This window comes from Dendropsophus ebraccatus, chromosome 14, assembly GCF_027789765.1.
Source record: "Dendropsophus ebraccatus isolate aDenEbr1 chromosome 14, aDenEbr1.pat, whole genome shotgun sequence".
NCBI classification, from domain to species: domain Eukaryota; kingdom Metazoa; phylum Chordata; class Amphibia; order Anura; family Hylidae; genus Dendropsophus; species Dendropsophus ebraccatus.
This window is the reverse complement of record NC_091467.1, coordinates 46403884-46425177: the sequence shown is the minus strand read 5'-3', so window position 1 is coordinate 46425177 and position 21294 is coordinate 46403884. Positions and strand designations below refer to the sequence as shown.

The 21294-nt window shown below is 44.6% G+C and overlaps 1 protein-coding gene across 1 annotated transcript in view; it reads right to left on the bottom strand.

The window, feature by feature from the left end:
• TMC6 (transmembrane channel like 6) overlaps positions 1–21294 on the bottom strand; it is a 47371-nt gene that overhangs the window by 19474 nt on the left and 6603 nt on the right. The window contains exons 2-9 of the mRNA XM_069952227.1: positions 12112–12193; positions 7219–7310; positions 4322–4399; positions 2721–2867; positions 2236–2341; positions 2014–2098; positions 1660–1914; positions 53–243 (exon numbers count right to left, since the gene is read on the bottom strand). Of these exons, the coding sequence (XP_069808328.1) occupies positions 53–243; positions 1660–1914; positions 2014–2098; positions 2236–2341; positions 2721–2867; positions 4322–4399; positions 7219–7310; positions 12112–12158 (1001 nt within the window). The 5' untranslated portion in view covers positions 12159–12193. The remainder of the gene's footprint in view (positions 1–52; positions 244–1659; positions 1915–2013; positions 2099–2235; positions 2342–2720; positions 2868–4321; positions 4400–7218; positions 7311–12111; positions 12194–21294) is intronic.

The window sequence follows — 21294 nt, the reverse complement described above, 5'->3', positions numbered from 1 at the left end:
AGAAGAAAACATATTAGAAAATAAAATGGTGTAAGATGGGACGTGTTCTTACCTGTACACCAGTATAATACATGTACTCAGGAAACCAACTCCCACAGTGAAAATATACGCCAGGGGCATGTGATATGGAAGCCAGGACTTGTTCCTTGCACACTCGGAAGTATTGGACCTTGAGGAACAGTCATCATTTAACGTAAAGTTACTATAATAACCTTGATACATTATAGTATCTGTAAAATAACCCTAAAAACAAGAAAATAAGAAAGGTGTAGAAACACATTAAGAATCCTTCAATATACAAAAATCTTAAAGAAGAACTCTAGCCAGGAACCAATTTTTTAAAACACCTGGGAAGGGGTGGGGAAAAAAAATGACACCCACTTACCTCATGGCTCCGAATACTACCACTCCAGTCCCTGGCTAATTCCTGGTCTTGAGAAGGGACTTGATATGTGATGTGGAAGACCCCCTTAGCCCTTCCCTGGAAGAGGAAGGACACCGCTACAGCTGCTGAATGGCTGAGCAGGCCTGCCAGAGCTGGTAGTATGCAGAGCCAGAGAGGTATGCGGATGTTTTTTTTTTACCCACCCACTCCCCGACTATTTTGAACAAATGGGTCTTGGGCAGAGTTCTGCCTTAAAGGGGATGCGTCACCTAGATTTTCTTTTACTGATTAAAGTCAGATACTAAAAATTGTTCTTTCATTTTGCTCTGTTTCTATTTCACTTCTTTACATTGTTATGGGGGCTGCCATCTTGTCTGAGTTGTTTTTAACAGTATTAAGTGACATTTTCTACAGCAACCCTCATGGACATAGATGCTCGCTTCATAGTGTGAACTGACAGGGTTTCCTACGGCCGCAATTCATTGAATTGCGGCCGCAGAAAACCGACATGTCAGTTATTTGCGGCCCTGTACAGGATCCCGTCCCGGAGCACATGTGATGTGTATACGCTCCGGCCTGGATTCCATTGAAAGTAAGGTATTGTTCAACCGCGCCAAAAGTACGGCCGTACTTTTACGTAGTGTGAACATAGCCTAAAGGATTATTCCCATTTTAAGCAGACCATACACTTTAGATAGCTGTTGGCCAAACAAACAAACAAACTATCCTGACAGCTCGCTCTCCAGATCAGCTGAGCAGGAATACACTCTGAATGGGGCGAAGGAATAACGCATCTACCCCACTCCTTTGGCAGCAGCTTACCACCCCATGAATAAAGGGATCGGTCATGCTGAAATCCAACATGCCTGATCATTCTCTCCCCTGACATCTGCCACTGCAATCAGGAAGCTCAATACAGATGAGATGGACTATAATGTAATGGGTATTGCTGCATCGGGGACTCTTATGGGTAACACCTATTGAATTAAGCCTCAGGCTGTCTGTAGCTGAAAGTCTGACAACTTTACACATGAAAATGATATTAAATTAAATTTTAAGTAAGAAATAACTCTCCTAAAGAGGTACGATATATACTGAATAAGATAACACTGAAGAAGAATCACAGAAAATTACTAACTTTTAGGGTTGTTTTTTGCTGATGACTATGAAGAACATATTGAAGGCCCCTGAAGGAGTCTGACTGCCTTGCTTTGGCCATCCCCAGACAACCACATTGTACTAAATTAATTACTGGCGTCACCGTACACACTCACCGCTCCTGTGAGAAGCTCCAGACTAGTAAAGGTTCGTGGGTTCGGTGACCCATGAGGATGCACAGCCTGTGGAGTAACAATGAACAACAGGCACAAAAGGCTCATGAAGATGTTAAACCCCAACAGAGTTTTCAAGAAGAGAAAATAGGAAAGAACACTGGATCCAAATCTTCCCCCAATCTGCTTCAGGGCCACATGCCAGGGTCGCATAGCATAAAGTGCCGAAAGCAACGAAAGCCAGCATCTATGTGTAGCCTGTGAAGAAGAAATAAATAAGGATATATATATATATATATATTAAAGAAAAACAGTACAACGACATTGAACCCCATAGCAATTCTCCATGTGTCTCACCAGACTGATGTGATCTGATATACGGCTGCAGCAATGATTAGTATTTCTCCCTTTCCAAGTTCCACCGCCATCCAATGTCAGGTACCTTAACAGGTAAGAAACAAATGCAGCGACGGACTAAAGTAAGAAGAGCTGCAGAGCTGTGTGCCATTTCCACCATCTAAACGTACTGTTATTATATTTTATAGCTGGCTATGTCCTTGCTGCCAAATGATTCCTCACCTTAGCTGTCTTTTCACACGAAGACTCAGTGGGAAGCTCTTAAGCAGTCGGATACGTTGGGCTCCTGAAGTTTTCTGCAGTTCTGACACCAATAATCTTTGATGTTCTGACAGGAAGCCATAAAACACATTGTTTTAGTATAAATAATCACCTATGTTGATTTCTTTAAAAAAAATGCTTGCGACAGGTACGCTTTGACCAATGCTTATTTCTCAGGCACAGATCCAAAGTGAAGCTGGTTTCACATCATAGCATTTTGGCATCTATATTACATCCAAACGTTCCAGTCCGACCGCGGGTCTAATGATAAACTGACAATATCATAGTGACGTCTCATTACAGTGATCTGTGATGCTTTCAGTTTGCAGAATTGGGCTGAGGCTTATGGACGTACAAGACCGGACTTACGGCTGGAAAAGAGCAAGTGTTCATCCAGTTCATCCTATGCTGTCTATTCACTGCTATTTCTTCATCTGAATCTTTACCTTCTTCTGCTTCTGCAGATGTGTCTCTCTGCCTTATGCTGGGTCTAGCATGGCGCTCCATAGTGTATAAAGATGGCCGCTTCTTAGACTGTCGCTTCCTCACTGTGCGGTTATAATACTCAGACAGCATGGCCCCTCTACAGCGCCCTTCAAGGAGAAAGAAACAAGTGTCATGAAGAGAAACATTTTCTGCTGGTAAGCCATGCTGATCATCGTCACCTCTAAATGACTGGTTTATTTACTTTTGTAAGCCACTAGTTTATATACTGCGTACATACAAGCATGGTCACATGTCAACTTTCACAAAGGTTAGACGCCTCTTTATCATGTATGTCTGCCTGATGGGAGAGATGGTGTGTGTTGGTGCCAAGTACTGTCTCTAATACTGGAGTTCAATGTGTTGCTGAACACGCGTAAGGTTGTGCAATGTGTAAACAGTGACTAATAAGGAAGCATCATATGACTAACCGGCTCCTTTAAGAGCACACACAGGAAATTGGAAACAGTCAGCAGGCTTGTTATCAGTAACAAACTAGCTGAGATGCTATATATCTCTATATACCATATTATCATAGCGGGGAACTCTAAACTCTAAAATCACTGGAATTGTTAATGCAAATATAGGCTGTTAGGCTATGTGCACCTGCTGTAAGAGACTGGCCGGGTCACGAAACGGACGGTCTCAGAAAAGATCATCCCGGCCGGTACTGCAGATCTTTAGCGCTGCAGAGCCGCTCACTTCACAGTGTGCAGTGACAGGGTTTCATTGAATAGCGGCCGCAGAAAACTGACAACTCAGTTTTCTACAGCGCCACTAGGGATCCCCTCCGGAGTATATACCATGGGGGAGATTTATCAAAGGATGTAAAATTTAGACTGGTGCAAACTGGCCACAGCAACCAATCACAGCTCAGCTTCCAGCTCTAGTGAAAGGAAAGCTGAGCTGTGATTGGTTGCTGTGGGCATTTTGCACCAGTCTATATTTTACACCCTTTGATAAATCTCCCCCTATGTGTATACACTCCGGCCGGGATTCCCTCGGCCTGCAGCACAACGTAAGTTCCGTACCAATCACGGCCATTGCAACATTGTGAGAACATAGCCTTACTCTGCAAAAGTTTATGGTAGAAATACAGTATACAGTCTGGAGAAGTGTGGGATCCACACAAAACAGCTGTCACGCTTTAGCAAGGTGTTGGCGTCGTAGCCCACCGGAGATGTCTGCTATGAAATTTTAAAAAAGAAACTACCAATAAAGTGCAGTGAATCGGGTGAGTGCCTACTCATTTCTTTTGCAAGTACATGTATATGAACTGTCATTTTCTCTGGAGAAGGAGCACCCCCGTCTGCACGTGTATCCATCATACACTCACTTAAACCTACCATCGATTCCCTAGTCGGTTTACCATTCAGTTAACCCCGTAGTGCCAACCGCTATATCTACTTTTACATTGACAGTATACTTTAATAAGGTGTAAGGCGCAATTATATACAGTGCCCTATAGCTAGAGATTCTGAGAAGCCTGTGGAACAAGCTTGTTTCTTTTTATTGGCTCTCTATTGTAGTGGTATCAGTGAAACATCCTTAAGTGGCCACTTACCAATAGTACGACTTGGCATATTAGCAAGGATTCTCATGGTGGCATTGTAGTGGCCGCCCTCTGTCTGTTGTCTGTTCCCTGGAATAAGAAAATGAGGGTAGATTTACATGGGGATTTGAAGGGGTTTCTCCGAGAGCACACAGCTGAAAAAAAAAAAGAAGTGAACATTAGACCGTCCCCAAATTCTTACCACGGTCCTTGTTTCAAATCTTTCCCTAGTGCAGCCCTCAGGGACTAATGCCCCTAGTGGTGGGTATTATCTGTTTAGTAAAGTTTTCTCTATATGCATAGACTACACATATAAATGCAGATATATCAAAAGACATTACACCCCGAAAGTGAAGTCCCCCTGAAATCAGCACTCAAAACTTAATTGTAACATACAGAATATTAGGAATTTAACACTTCTCAATTACTACTGGGAGACCCCTTTAATGGTTACCACCCACTGAAGAGTAGGGATATGAATAGGAATAAAGCACTACAGCACTTTTATTCTCAGGATTGGTTGGGGTGCCTCAGATTATAGAGTGATAGCATTATGCCAAACATTTATATGAGATGCATATATGAGATGCAATAATGTCAACAAAATATCAGTCCTGAGACCGGCTGCAATGAGGAATTATAGCCAGGCTAAGCATGCAGCAGCGCATGCTGTTGAATCTGACTGATTAAGAAAGTCAGGCTCTATTATAGTCTATGAAGATTTAAAAAGCCCTGCTTATTACTGTATAAGCCATATTTTAGGCAGAGAATAAAGATGAGGGAACCTTGAGCACGCCCCGGTTTGTCCGAACCCAAGAGCATGGCATTTGGTTACCGGAGATGAAGAAGTTGGATGCAGCCCTAAGGCTGCAGGAAAATATGGATACCATGGGCAATAGACTGTATCTATGTTTTCCTAAACTTCCTAGGGCTGCATCCAACTTCTGCAGCCACTGGTATTCAAATGCTGGGGTTCGCTCATCTCTAGCAGAGAACTCTTGAAATGTATTGTACACTATAAAAGCTTATTACTTAGGGCTCTATATAGGAAATATGGATCCAGAAAGTGATGCATATTGTATGCGTATAGCAATCCATATTTGTTGAGTGGAGACGATGAGGTCGACAAACGTTCTGCATGTATTCTAAAAAAAGACTCTTCTGCATCTTGCATTAAAATATTTATTGCCAATAGGAGGTGTCCCTACCCTGGGAAGTACTCATACTATCCCCAGTATAAGCCCAAAAGTACATTCTAAGGTAACATAGCCATAAAGGGGTTTTATGTTTTAACAAAGAAAAAACAACGATAAGGAAGGTAAATAAAAAAGAAAAATGTATGTTAACCATTCACCCCTCTGATCACTCTCAGTCCAAGGCTACCGCTACTAAGGAGTCTCTCTGGAAGTGTCCTGTACATTGTGCTCCGGACGTTGCTGACAATCACTGGCCTCTGAACCTCTGCTCTGAACCGCCGCGATCCCGGGTGCCGCGTGTAGCCCGGGACCGCGGCTATCTGATTACCTGATTAGCAGGCACGGCGATCGGAACGTGCCCGCTAATCAGGTAATCAGATGCAGCTGTCAAAGTTGACAGCTGCATCCGATTACCTTCTGCAGCACTTCCCTGGTGTCTAGTGGCGGAGATCGCCCCCCTGGGACGTTGCCCCCCGGAGGAGCGATCTCCGTATCTTTAGCCCGCAAACGAGTGCCGATCTCATTAATCTTTGCTGTGTAAGTATACAGAAAAGATCTCAATGAGAGATCAGTGTGTATATACTAGAAGTCCCCCAGGGGGGCTTCTAGTATACAGTAAAGTGTTAAAAAAAAAAAAGTGTTCTTATTAGTAAAAAGCGCCCTCCCCGAATAAAAGTTTGAATCAACCCCCTTTTCCCATGTTTTAAATAAATGAATAAACATGTTTGCTATCGCCGCGTGCGTAATCGCCCGAACTATTAATTAATCACATTACTGATCTTGCACGGTAAATGGCGTAAGCGCCAAAAAATCCTAAAGTGCAAAATTGCGCATTTTTGGTCGCCTTAAATCCAGAAAAAATGTAATAAAAAGTGATCAAAAAGTTGTATATGTGCAATCAAGGTACCGATAGAAAGAACACATCATGGCACAAAAAATGACACCTCACACAGCCCCATAGACCATAGGATAAAAGCGCTATAAGCCTGGGAATAGAGCGATTTTAAGGAACATATATTTGTTAACAATGGTTTGAATTTTTTACAGGCCATCAGATAAAAGACGTTATACATGTTATATATCGTTTTAATCGTAACGGACAGTTTTACCCCAGGGCAAATGGCGTAAAAACACATTCCCCCCAAATAAAAGAAATGCGTTTTTTTTTGTTCAATTTCACACCCCATTGAATTCTTCCTGGTTTCGCAGTGTACTTTATGCAAAAATTCAGTCTGTCATTGCAAAGTACAATTAGTGACGCAAAAAATAAGGGCTCATGTGGGTTTCTAGGTGGAAAAATGCAAGTGCTATGGCCTTTTAAACACAAGGAGGAAAAAACGAAAACGCAAAAACGAAAATTGTCTCTGTCCTTAAGGGGTTAATAGAAGTAAATTACAAATATCTGGCACATACTGGTACCAACTGATCTGAAAGGAAAAACTTTTTGTTGGAGTACCCCTTTCATTTTCCCATCCATTCACTGTACCCTGGCAAGTTTTCACTCAAGTTATGACCTTGGGGAGACAATCTGTGCCATGCTGTCGGCTATGTAGCAGGGAACCCATGCCTTCTTTATAGGAAAAAGGAAAGATCACTGGGATGGTTTGCAGCTTCCTAAGAATCCTCTGATCTATCCCCATGTAACAACATCAAAAACTATCTAATACAATGTCACATCATGTTTATGCTCCACATTATAGAGTGTAACAATACCTGTATTGTGGAAGAGCGGCTGAAGTTCCAGTAAGTCTCCATTCTCCTCCTCCCCAATCATACCAAAGAAGTCATCGTAGTCATCGCAAGGACTACAGGGGGGACACAAACCAGTGAGAGGTTACAAGGGACAAGATGCACCAACGCAATAAATATTTCACAATACAAGAAAAAAATAAATAAATGGAAAATATAGGTAGATGTGCCAGAACATGGCTGAACAGTTTCTTTTACATACTTCATATTTATACTCATGCCCCATATAAACCTAGAATAAGAGGGTCCTGACTATTCTCTGGTGACTTGCACCATCTATTACAGAACATTATGAGACATACCAGTTCATAGGCACACCTGCTTTTATTTTGCAGTGGCTAGCTATACCCTTCCCCTGTGGTCGGTGACCTGCCGGGCTGTGAGGGGGTCCCTTGGGTACTTATCACAGTGGTCCAGAGTGGAGTTGTGACCGACCTGGACTATTCGTACCGCCACCCACAGAAAGGGGAGATGATGCAAGGATGTTGTAAGGACTGTAGGTGCCTGGAGAATAATAACCGAGTCCTGTTACCATAAATAAAATCTTCTTTACGTCAGGAATTCTTAGTACAGTAGCTGATAATAGACTTCTGACTTGACACAATCTGAGTTAAAAGCTTTTGGAGCAAAAGAGCTGTGCTGACTTGGTTGTGGGCTGAGAAGTAGAGTGAGTTTAGAGTATTAGAGAGGAGTTTGCGCTGAGAGTTCAATGTAGTAGAGAGGAGTTTGTGCTGAGAGTCCCAACCCAGGGTAGAACATGCTCTGCCGGAACTTTAGAAGAAGATGTAGAATACTGAAGAATACTTAAAAAATAGAAGACTACTTGTGCCCGTGTTTCGACCTTTGTGGTCGCTGTACCACCTGTTGCCCTACCGTGTCTGATGACCCGTCCTCCTAGGGTGACACAAGCCCCAGACCTTGTTACCAGAGTTGAGCAGGGTGGCCAAATTACCTGGTTACACCCACGCTGCAAGATAGAGTACGTAGGCTCGTAGCAACTTTGCTCTATCCGGATCAGTTCCTCTTGTTGTAGGATACTGTCCTGCACTGTTAGAGATGTTCACGGCGTGGGTCGGGGTGATATTTGACCTGTCCTCTCCTGAGTGGCTTAGCACTGCATAATAAGAAGAGGTGTAGCTTTGGAGAAGAAAAGACTCTCTGAGCTTCCAATATGTCTGTCCACTACCACACACCAGTCTAGACTACACTGGACTAGTGGGGGACCTGGCAGAACCAGGGCCCAGCTTAATCACAGCAGTGACCATCAAGTCTTGCGTCTCTCTCTATCAAGACTTGGATAAGACTCCTTAAGCGTAAGTGTGTACTTCCTCTCCTCATGTGACTACTTCCTACAGGAAGTGTAATATCTCCTGTGAGTGGTGGAGAGCAAAGCGAAGAAAGGAGAACAGACATAGGTGGAGAAAAGAAAAGAGATCTTATTGGCGCGCAGATGACAAACAACAAATAACCCCTTGTTCACTACAGCTGTGCAATATACAAGTGCATATACAAACAATAGCGACATCTAGTGGTAAAACTTAGGTACAACTTCTGCTCCGGTCTTTGCGCTGACAGGCCACCCAGCCAATCACTGTGTGCGGTCGTGTCTGGGCCAGTGATCGGCTGGGTGGCCTGTCAGCGCAAAAAGACCAGAGCAGAAGGAATCAGGAGACAGAGCTGCAGAGACCAGGGAAGTCTCAAAGGGCACCCAGGAACGTGGTAAAGTACATATTTTATTATTTTATACTACAATCATCAGCTGTCGGCCGTGCATTGCTATTACACGTAGCCATGCACACCTGACAACCGACAATTTTAGGTCTAGACCTAAAGAAATTGTCAGCCGATCATTTCATCAGCTGAAGGTTCTATTACACAGAGCAATAATCGGCTGAAGTGGGCTGATTCGTCCGATTATCGCTCTGTGTAATAGAGCCCTAAGGCTATGTTCTTACACAGTATTTTTGTTCAGTATTTTTCAACCAAAACAAGGAGTTGAAAACACAGGAAGGCTATATGCACACACTGTCCGTCACCGGTCGTCAATTAATGGTTGTTGATTTTAAATAACAATAATTATTTGTTATTAAATGGCGGCCATCCACTCAATTACAAGAGTGTATGAACAGATCCTTTCTGTGTTTTCAATCCACTCCCGGTTTTGGTTGTAAAATACTGTGTGAGAGGTTTCACACTGCATTTTTGTCAACCTAGCAAAAAAACAAAGAAGCATGATATGTTAGATCAGGCTGGATAGACATACTGTGTCCTTATCTATATGTAAGGCTCTGTTCACATCTGTATTTGTATTTCTTTACAATAAGAAAACCATAATATTGACACTGTCATATCCACCACATAAAAGCTACCACCAGGGCGTTTTCCTCATGTGTTTACAAATAATGTCTATAATATGAAACACAACAAAAAAAAAACAAAGTGTAACAACAAATAAGTACAGTGTATAATATACAACTCCATCAGTATGGGGACACAATGCTATATATATACAACTCCATCAGTATGAGGGCAGACAATGCTATATAATATACAACTCCATCAGTATGAGACACAATGCTATATATAATATACAACTCCATCAGTATGGGGACACACAATGCTATATAATATACAACTCCATCAGTATGAGGACACAATGCTATATAATATACAACTCCATCAGTATGAGACACACAATGCTATATAATATACAACTCCATCAGTATGAGACACACAATGCTACATAATATACAACTCCATCAGTATGGGACACACAATGCTATATATATACACAACTCCATCAGTATGAGGGCAGACAATGCTATATAATATACAACTCCATCAGTATGAGACACACAATGCTATATAATATACAACTCCATCAGTATGAGACACAATGCTATATAATATACAACTCCATCAGTATGAGACACACAATGCTACATAATATACAACTCCATCAGTATGGGACACACAATGCTATATATATACACAACTCCATCAGTATGAGGGCAGACAATGCTATATAATATACAACTCCATCAGTATGAGACACAATGCTATATAATATACAACTCCATCAGTATGAGGACACAATGCTACATAATATACAACTCCATCAGTATGAGGGCAGACAATGCTATATATATACACAACTCCATCAGTATGAGGGCAGACAATGCTATATAATATACAACTCCATCAGTATGAGACACACAATGCTATATAATATACAACTCCATCAGTATGAGACACAATGCTATATATAATATACAACTCCATCAGTATGAGACACAATGCTATATATAATATACAACTCCATCAGTATGAGACACAATGCTATATATAATATACAACTCCATCAGTATGAGGACACAATGCTATATAATATACAACTCCATCAGTATGAGACACAATGCTATATAATATACAACTCCATCAGTATGGGGACACACAATGCTATATAATATACAACTCCATCAGTATGAGGACACAATGCTATATAATATACAACTCCATCAGTATGAGACACACAATGCTACATAATATACAACTCCATCAGTATGGGGACACAATGCTATATAATATACAACTCCATCAGTATGGGGACACACAATGCTATATAATATACAACTCCATCAGTATGAGGACACAATGCTATATAATATACAACTCCATCAGTATGGGGACACACAATGCTATATAATATACAACTCCATCAGTATGAGGACACAATGCTATATAATATACAACTCCATCAGTATGAGACACACAATGCTACATAATATACAACTCCATCAGTATGGGGACACAATTCTATATAATATACAACTCCATCAGTATGAGGGCAGACAATGCTATATAATATACAACTCCATCAGTATGAGGACACAATGCTATATAATATACAACTCCATCAGTATGAGACACAATGCTATATAATATACAACTCCATCAGTATGAGACACAATGCTATATAATATACAACTCCATCAGTATGAGGGCAGACAATGCTATATAATATACAACTCCATCAGTATGAGACACACAATGCTACATAATATACAACTCCATCAGTATGGGGACACACAATGCTATATAATATACAACTCCATCAGTATGAGGGCAGACAATGCTATATAATATACAACTCCATCAGTATGAGGGCAGACAATGCTATATAATATACAACTCCATCAGTATGAGGACACAATGCTATATAATATACAACTCCATCAGTATGAGACACACAATGCTATATAATATACAACTCCATCAGTATGAGGACACAATGCTATATAATATACAACTCCATCAGTATGAGACACAATGCTATATAATATACAACTCCATCAGTATGAGGACACAATGCTATATAATATACAACTCCATCAGTATGAGGACACAATGCTATATAATATACAACTCCATCAGTATGAGGACACAATGCTATATAATATACAACTCCATCAGTATGAGGGCAGACAATGCTATATAATATACAACTCCATCAGTATGAGGGCAGACAATGCTATATAATATACAACTCCATCAGTATGAGACACACAATGCTATATAATATACAACTCCATCAGTATGAGACACAATGCTATATATATATACACAACTCCATCAGTATGAGACACACAATGCTATATAATATACAACTCCATCAGTATGAGACACACAATGCTATATAATATACAACTCCATCAGTATGAGACACACAATGCTATATAATATACAACTCCATCAGTATGAGGGCAGACAATGCTATATAATATACTATATATTATCTCATACAACTACATGACACAATGAGATGCCACAGGGGTGACCCACCTGGCAGCCACTTACCTGTAGTCCTCCATGAGCTCAGGAATGTCCAGCAGGGTGACAGACATGATGGGACACAGCCCAGCCCCAGCACACAGCTGGCCTAGGAGGAGGCAGAGGACATGGCTGAGGACTCCGGAAAACACAGCAATAAATGACACATGTCTGCAGCCCTAACCCTGCTCCAGCGCTACACAATCCAGCGGAGATCACACCCAGCCTTCCTACTATTTGGATTGATCCAGCCCCTCCAGGCATTGACTCCGAGCCCTACCATCCCATCTAGGAGGGGGAGGAAGGATCCCCAGGGCTTTACTGACACTGAGCAGAAACCCCACCCCACAACCTGCCCGGACGTATTTAGAGGGTGTAGCCAGGTGTAGGCTAGTAGAGCAGGGAGTCAGTGACTAGCAGTATGGCCGGTGCACACAGCAGGTGCTGGGCAGAGTGACACTGGCACATGGTGCAGAGAATGGGGAGGGGGTCACGTGACTGGGGGGGGGGGGGGAGCAGGGTCAGGTTTGTATGGAGCCAAAGGGCATATACAGATATAATAACAGAGAGAGAAAACTTTTTGCCAGTATGGCTTGTACTCTATGCATAGAGGAGCAGGTTCATCTGTGATAGTATTGCAAGCCCCTGTCACAGGCACCAGTAAATGTATATATACTTTCATGACGTATCCGTGAATGGCGTTATAGCCCACAGGTGATGGACGCCTAATAGCGGCATCTGGCCTCTATAGCCTGGTATCCATTTTATATATTTGTCATGTATCTATAGAACAGAAGACAGAAGAATGTTTCCTGCCGACATTGCAGCAGGTTATAATACAGGTAGTCCAGACGGCCACTCACACCGCCCATATTATAATCTTGTAGGCCGCAGGCAGTTTTTAGCCTTTGGCCTAGAAGTATGTCAGTAGTGCCCCAATGCCGGCAATGTGGTGTTGTCTTCGCGAGGGCTGGCTACTATATAAGACACTATTGGGAAGGGCAGGCTACTATATAAGACACTATTGGGAAGGGCAGGCTACTATATAAGACACTATTGGGGAGGGCTGGCTACTATATAAGAGACTATTGGGGAGGGCTGGCTACTATATAAGAGACTATTGGGGAGGGCTGGCTACTATATAAGAGACTATTGGGAAGGGCAGGCTACTATATAAGACACTATTGGGGAGGGCTGCTACTATATAAGAGACTATTGGGAAGGGCAGGCTACTATATAAGAGACTATTGGGGAGGGCTGGCTACTATATGAGACTATTGGGGAGGGCTGGCTACTATATAAGAGACTATTGGGAAGGGCAGGCTACTATATAAGAGAATATTGGGGAGGGCTGGCTACTATATAAGACACTATTGGGAAGGGCAGGCTACTATATAAGAGACTCTGGGGGGAGGGCTGGCTACTATATAAGAGACTATTGGGGAGGGCTGGCTACTATATAAGACACTATTGGGGAGGGAAAACTAATACTAAAACAAATACTCGGCGGTTCGTTATGACATGGTTTTCCGTTGCCAATTTTCAACGACGGCCGTGATTACTACCGAACTTACGTAGTGCTGCACCTGAAGGAATCCCGGCCGGAGTGTATACACAGTGCCGCAAAAACTGACATGTCAGAACCTGTCAGTGCACACAATGGAGCATGCAGCTCCGGCCAAACAATCCATTGTGAGCAGCGGGGAATTCGGATGCGGGTGCATGCTGATGCGCCCGTGTCAGCGCGGACAAACACAACCAGACAGTGGGCCCTGATCTGATCCCACCCACTGTCCCTGCCTAATTGCCTCAGTCGACCCTAGGCGGTCGCGGACAACCACGAAGACGTTCCCTGTACTGAATACGTGGAACACAAAACACGACAGACGGACAAAACACAATAAAGAGTAGTAAACAAGCCAGGTCAAACCACACGGACAACGCAGTACAGAATCGGCAAGCAAAGAATAGTCACAGGTCAGGCGGAGGGTCAAGAACACGAGAAGGCAAGCAGAAAGGGATATAGGGCAGGGAACGCTGGGAAGGAGCAGGGGAGCTGGGACTAGACGAACTAATAGCCAGCAACTACCAGCTGGCTATCACTTTACTTTATACTGAACCAGGAGCCTGGACCAGACACTAATTGGTCCAGTCTCCTGATCCAGCAATCTCTGCAGCTGCGGTGCTGCAGACCAAGTGGCAGAGCGATCTGCCACTCAGCCTGCACGAGCCGCATCAGCTGCGCTGGCCGGCCAGCTGACTGACTGTCACGTGAGCCCGCGGCGTCCCCGGTTACTAGGGACGCCGTCGGGTCTCCGTGACGTCACTCTGCTCCGGCGGGCGGAGCTCCGGCGCGTACTCGAGCCGGCCGCCGGAGCAGAGGCCGGGGAAGACGCCGCAGGAGCCAGGTCAGGTGAGTTCCTGACATTACCCCCCCTCTTATGAGGGGCCTCAGGACCCTTATCCACTGGACCGGGTTTAGAAGGATTCTGGGTATGATATCGTCGGATTAACTGAGGAGCGTGTATATCTCTAACTGCCACCCATGTACGCTCCTCTGGTCCAAAACCCTTCCAGTGGACTAAGTATTGTAACGAACCCTGCACCCACCGAGAGTTTAGAATTCTCTCTACCTCATACTCCAGTTCACCCTGGACGACTAGTGGAGCAGGAGGAGGTGACGGAAACACCGGTGGCACATATTTTTTCAGCAAGGCTTTATGAAAAACAGAATGAATCCTTAGGGACGATGGTAGTTTAAGCCTGAAAGTTACTGGGTTAATAACCTCCATGATCATGTATGGCCCAATGTATTTGGGTGCCAGTTTTCCTGATTGGACTCTCAATTTCAGGTTTTTTGTTGAGAGCCAGACTTTTTCACCTACAACGTATTGATGGCCAGATATGCGTCTTCTGTTAGCGAATTTTTGGTAGGACTCTTGGGCTTTAACCAAGTTCTGATGAGCTTGGGCCCAAACTGTGCACAGTTTAGAAAAGATTGTCTCAGCTGAGGGATTGACAGACTCTGCAGAGTGAACGGACGAATACCTGGGATTGAAACCATAATTACAAAAAAAAGGTGACATATTAGTAGAACGTTGTTCATGATTGTTGATAGCAAATTCAGCCAGAGGAATGAAATCTCGCCATTTATCCTGCGTATCAGCTATGAAACATCTCAGGAATTGTTCCAAAGATTGGTTGGTTCTCTCAGTTTGCCCATTCGTCTGAGGATGGAAAGCCGACGAGAAGGACAAAGAGATTCCCAGCTTCCCACAGAACTCCCTCCAGAATTTGGCCACAAACTGGACACCTCTGTCGGAAACAACATTCTCCGGGACACCATGCAACCGTAGAATATGACCGATAAACAACGTGGCCAACAAACGAGCACTAGGGAGTTTACGCAGTGGAATAAGGTGACACATTTTGGAGAATCGATCCACCACTACCCAAATGACAGTCTTACCCCTAGATACTGGTAAGTCGGTAATAAAGTCCATCGATATATGTGTCCAAGGTCTCGCAGGAACCGGCAAGGGATGTAACAATCCCTCCGGTGGCCTACGGGGAACCTTGGACCTAGCACAGACCTCACACGCTTCAACAAAAGATTTAACATCTCAGGCCCAAGTTGGCCACCAGAAATGGCGCGAGAGCAAGTATTTAGTGCCTGCTATCCCTGGATGTCCTGCCAAAACGGAACTATGGATTTCCTCCAGGACCCGGAGGCGAAGGTTCGGTGGCACAAATAGGAGGGAGTCAGGAGTGTTATGGGGGGCTAAATCCTGAGACTCAGCAACCGAGTAACCAAGTCCGGTTGTAGGACGGATACCACAACCCCTGGTTTCAAGATCGTATCGACCTGTTTCTCAGGAATGTTCCCGGAATCAAAACTGCGAGAGAGGGCATCAGCCTTAATATTACGAGAGCCAGGTCGATATGTGATCTCAAAGTCAAACCTAGTAAAGAACAGGGCCCATCGGGCCTGACGTGGAGAGAGTCGTTTGGCGGTATCCAGATAAATGAGATTCTTATGATCCGTCAACACTGTGACTCTATGTTTGGCACCTTCCAAGAAATGCCTCCACTCATCAAATGCCATCTTAATAGCCAATAATTCTCTATTCCCAATATCGTAGTTGCGTTCCGCTTGGGAGAACTTCCTCGAGAAGTACGCAACTGGCCGAAGATGGGTAAGAGTGTCAGTTCCCTGGGATAAAACTGCTCCCACACCCACCTCGGATGCGTCCACCTCAACAATAAAAGGGCGCTCGAAGTCGGGCTGGGCCAGTACTGGAGCTTCTGAAAAACATTGCCGAAGGATGTCAAATGCCTGGATTGCCTCTGTGGACCAGTGTACCAGATTCGCCCCTTTCCTGGTAAGATCTGTGAGGGGTTTAGCTATAACTGAGAACCCCTTGATAAATTTCCGGTAATAATTAGCGAAACCCAAAAACCTTTGTAAGGCCTTCAGGTTACTGGGTCGTTCCCATTTTACAATAGCCGCTACTTTAAGGGGATCCATACCAAAAGAATTGGGGGTGATGTTATAACCCAAAAACGAGACCTCCTGGATACCGAATTGGCACTTTGACACCTTGGCGTAAAGATTATTTTGTCTCAGAAGCTCCATTACCGTGCGGACCTGCTTTACGTGGGAAGACCAATCTGAGGAGAAGATCAAAATGTCATCAAGGTAGACAACAAGAAAACGTCCAAGGTGCTCACGGAAGATATCATTAACAAAGTGTTGGAAGACCGCCGGGGCATTGCATAACCCAAAGGGCATAACGAGATATTCGAAATGGCCCTCTGGGGTATTGAATGCGGTCTTCCACTCGTCACCTTCCCTGATTCTGATTAAATTATAAGCCCCCCGTAAGTCAACCTTGGAAAACCACTTAGCGCCCACAATTTGATTAAACAAGTCTGGAATCAACGGTAGGGGGTGTTGGTTTTTAACAGTGATCTTGTTTAGTTCCCGGTAATCGATACAAGGCCGGAGACCCCCATCCTTTTTGCCTACAAAGAAGAAGCCAGCACCCATGGGAGAAGAAGAAGGACGTATGTGGCCTTTGCGTAAACTGTCCTTTATGTATTCTCGCATGGCTTCTCTTTCAGGGCAGGACAAATTGAATATTCGACCTCGGGGGTATCTGGAACCGGGAACTAAATCAATGGCGCAATCATACCGTCTATGGGGTGGCAACCCGTCCACTGCTTTTTCATCAAATACGTCTGAATAATCCAACAAGAATTCGGGAATCTCTCCCTCCGCCGGGGAACACCCTGCAAGGGAAACCGCAATACAATGTGATGCACACCCAGGCCCCCACCGCACAAGTTCCCTATTGGACCAATCGAAGACCGGGTTATGAGCCTCCAGCCAGGGTAACCCCAGGATAACATCAGATGACAGGTTATGCATAACAAGAAAATCCAGACTTTCAATATGGACAGACCCTACTTTAACCTCCATGGAGGGGGTCCTATACCGTACATCACCCTGGGAAAAGGGAGCAGAGTCTGCTCCAGTGACACCAACTGGACGCTGGAGCAGCAAGGGACATACCTCTAAACCTGAAAAAAACATGGGGTTAATGAAATTTGCTGAGGATCCAGAATCGATCTGGGCATACCCACTAATACATTTACCTCCCAACACCAAGGAAATGGGCAACAACAGCTTATTTTTGAAGGATACCTGAGCGCCTGAGAGACCCCCTCGATAATCTCTCAGGCGTTGAAGTTTTCCGTCGAAGACCTCGGCTTGTTGGGACACTGCCGAACCTGGTGTCCTGTCTTCCCACAGTAAAAGCACAGCCTATTCTGCAGGCGATGGGCTCGTCGGGCCTTGGCATCGGCGGAGTCTACCTGCATCGGCTCCTCGAAAGGGGGTGAGACAGGAAGGGGAGGTTTGGAGAACGGAATAGGAGAGATAGGGGTTTTGTGATGGTCAGGAGTACCCCTCTCCCTTTGTCGATCCCTTAATCTACGGTCAACTCTGATCGCTAGTGTCATGCTCTCTTCGAGCGAGTCGGGAGTGGGGTATGCTACTAGCATGTCCTTCAGTCGGTCACTAAGGCCCTCCCGAAACTGAAACCGGAGGGCTGGGTCGTTCCACGTGGAGAGACAGCTCCACTGCCGGAACTCAGAACAGTACTCTTCCACTGGACGGCGACCCTGTCTTAACCCAGTTAGCTGACGTTCGGCATTGGCTGCACAGTCCGGGTCATCATACAGCAATCCCAGTGAACAAAAGAACTGGTCGGTGGTCCTTAGGTTAGGAGAGTCAGGGGGTAGAGAAAAAGCCCATTCTTGCGGGGGTCCTTGGAGGAGGGACATGATAATACCCACTCTCTGGGTCTCATCTCCTGAGGAGCGTGGCCGTAACCTAAAAAACAACTTGCACCCCTCCCGAAAAGTACGGAATTTACTACGGTCCCCCGAAAACTTGTCAGGGAGCTGGACGGGTGGTTCGGGAGGTAATGGGGAGGTTACGGTGAGCTGTCGTGATGTCGTCTCCTGATCCTGGACTCTCATAGCAAGTTCCTGGACCATGGTGTTAAGTTGCTGCATTTGGTCCACGATATTTGACATGGCGGTCCTGTCGTCCATGGGGCAATGGGCAGTATAGGGCTGGCTATTCTGTCAGCGCGGACAAACACAACCAGACAGTGGGCCCTGATCTGATCCCACCCACTGTCCCTGCCTAATTGCCTCAGTCGACCCTAGGCGGTCGCGGACAACCACGAAGACGTTCCCTGTACTGAATACGTGGAACACAAAACACGACAGACGGACAAAACACAATAAAGAGTAGTAAACAAGCCAGGTCAAACCACACGGACAACGCAGTACAGAATCGGCAAGCAAAGAATAGTCACAGGTCAGGCGGAGGGTCAAGAACACGAGAAGGCAAGCAGAAAGGGATATAGGGCAGGGAACGCTGGGAAGGAGCAGGGGAGCTGGGACTAGACGAACTAATAGCCAGCAACTACCAGCTGGCTATCACTTTACTTTATACTGAACCAGGAGCCTGGACCAGACACTAATTGGTCCAGTCTCCTGATCCAGCAATCTCTGCAGCTGCGGTGCTGCAGACCAAGTGGCAGAGCGATCTGCCACTCAGCCTGCACGAGCCGCATCAGCTGCGCTGGCCGGCCAGCTGACTGACTGTCACGTGAGCCCGCGGCGTCCCCGGTTACTAGGGACGCCGTCGGGTCTCCGTGACGTCACTCTGCTCCGGCGGGCGGAGCTCCGGCGCGTACTCGAGCCGGCCGCCGGAGCAGAGGCCGGGGAAGACGCCGCAGGAGCCAGGTCAGGTGAGTTCCTGACAGCCCGTATACGAATTCAGCAGCAGTGAAGATCATCCGGCTGCAGTACTGGAGTACTGGCCGGGATGATCTTCTCTAAAACCGGCTGTTCCGTGACCCGGCTGGTGTCTTACTACCCGGGAACATGGCCTAAGATGAGATGTTTTGCTGCAATTTTGAGGCTGGTGCAAAAACTAGGAAAATCATGGTAAAACTACAACAGTACCACAATGCAATTGTTCATGTGACCACAGCCTCAAGTAATAATATTTTTTTACTGTAGAAATAAATAGCTGGACTTGGTTCTGGTGTTTGGGAACAGGTTGATGCACTTGGTTTATCCATTATCTACGTTATAACAGTATTGCGTCTCTGTTTCAGGAATGGGTTAATGGCATCAGGTTCAGAATACAGAATGCTTTAGGGGTCTCCAGGGAGCTTAGCAAACAATTGAAGGAAGGGAATAGTGGGAATCGGAGGATTTGCTGAATAACTCTCCCTACCTCATGGGTAACTTTTTATGTAGATTAATTCTATAGATAAACTGTAAAACTCAAAGGTGGCCATTGTTCTTTATGCTTTAGAAAGGGGCGTTTTTGTTAAGATAATCCCTCTCTATGTGCCCTATTAAGCCCCCATAGTCCATAACCTGGAAATATGAAATCATGTAGTATATGTTCACCTAAATATATGATACATTTCTTGACCAATAGCTGAGATTATCGACAATGAATTTTGAATTCTAATGTGGGAACCTGGCCTTAGGAACATAGCCATGTAGTTACATGTGTTTGCATTCTGCAGTCACAGCACAAGTAGCTTTTTTTTTGTCTCATTTGCAACCGTGAGAAAGAAAAACATGACAACTGGAGGCAAACAAAGTGCAGGCGGCATCCACGGATTATTACAGGGAGCATAGATACTTGTTCACGCATCTGTATATATGCATACACACCACCTGGTACAGACGTCCTTTCTATGTCCTATCCTTGTGTATGTCCAGTTTTTACAGATTTTATTTATCCTCGCAATCCCTCAACCCGTAACAGACCTGTAGCTCAGCCATGTTGCAACCATACTTTATCGAATTTCCCCAGGCACTTCCTGGAGAGATACAACAACTAGATTGACTCGGAGGATAGAGCTGGTACAATTTTTCTTGCAAAAGAATAAACATTTGTGTGTACCTTGAACTAGTTTGTCAGTTCTTCAGAGACCATAGCTTTCTATGGTCACAACAGCCCACAGATGCTGTATACACAGCTTTGCAGAAATGTCCCCATTTTATGTTCATGTGAAACCGGCCTAAGGTGGAACTTACACCTATGCTTGCATTTCTCTTTTTCTGTGCCATTGTAAAAAACGTAAAATAAAAATGACTGCATTGCCGAATTTGTCGCGCAGTGAGTGTACGCCAACTGCCCCCGTTGACTTAAGGGTCCTTTTATAGTGTACATTAAACTTTACCATAGCCCAACTTGATAACTGGGGTCTCCTAGATCAGGCAGCTTACATAGTGTAAGCTAAGGGTGGGTTCACACTGAGGAATCCGCGTAGAGAAGTTCCCGCAAATTCCGTCGCTCACGACCGCGCGCATCTCTGCCTGTGCCATAGACTCCATTCTATGCACAATAGAAATGTAAAATGTACCACAGCACTCCTTCATACACAAAAATGGACGTCAACAATGTTAAACAAAAATCAAAAAATGGGATGAAGCAAAGTTACCAGTCCTGTAGTCCATCAAAACTCAGTCCATGCAAAAGAAAAAAGGTAATAGCATCCAGGCAGTTTAAAGTGCAAAAAGTGCTTATTACTTCATGGCACATACATAGCAGCAGGTCGAAACGGGCGGAAGTCGCCCGACCATAGAATGGAGTCTATGGGACGG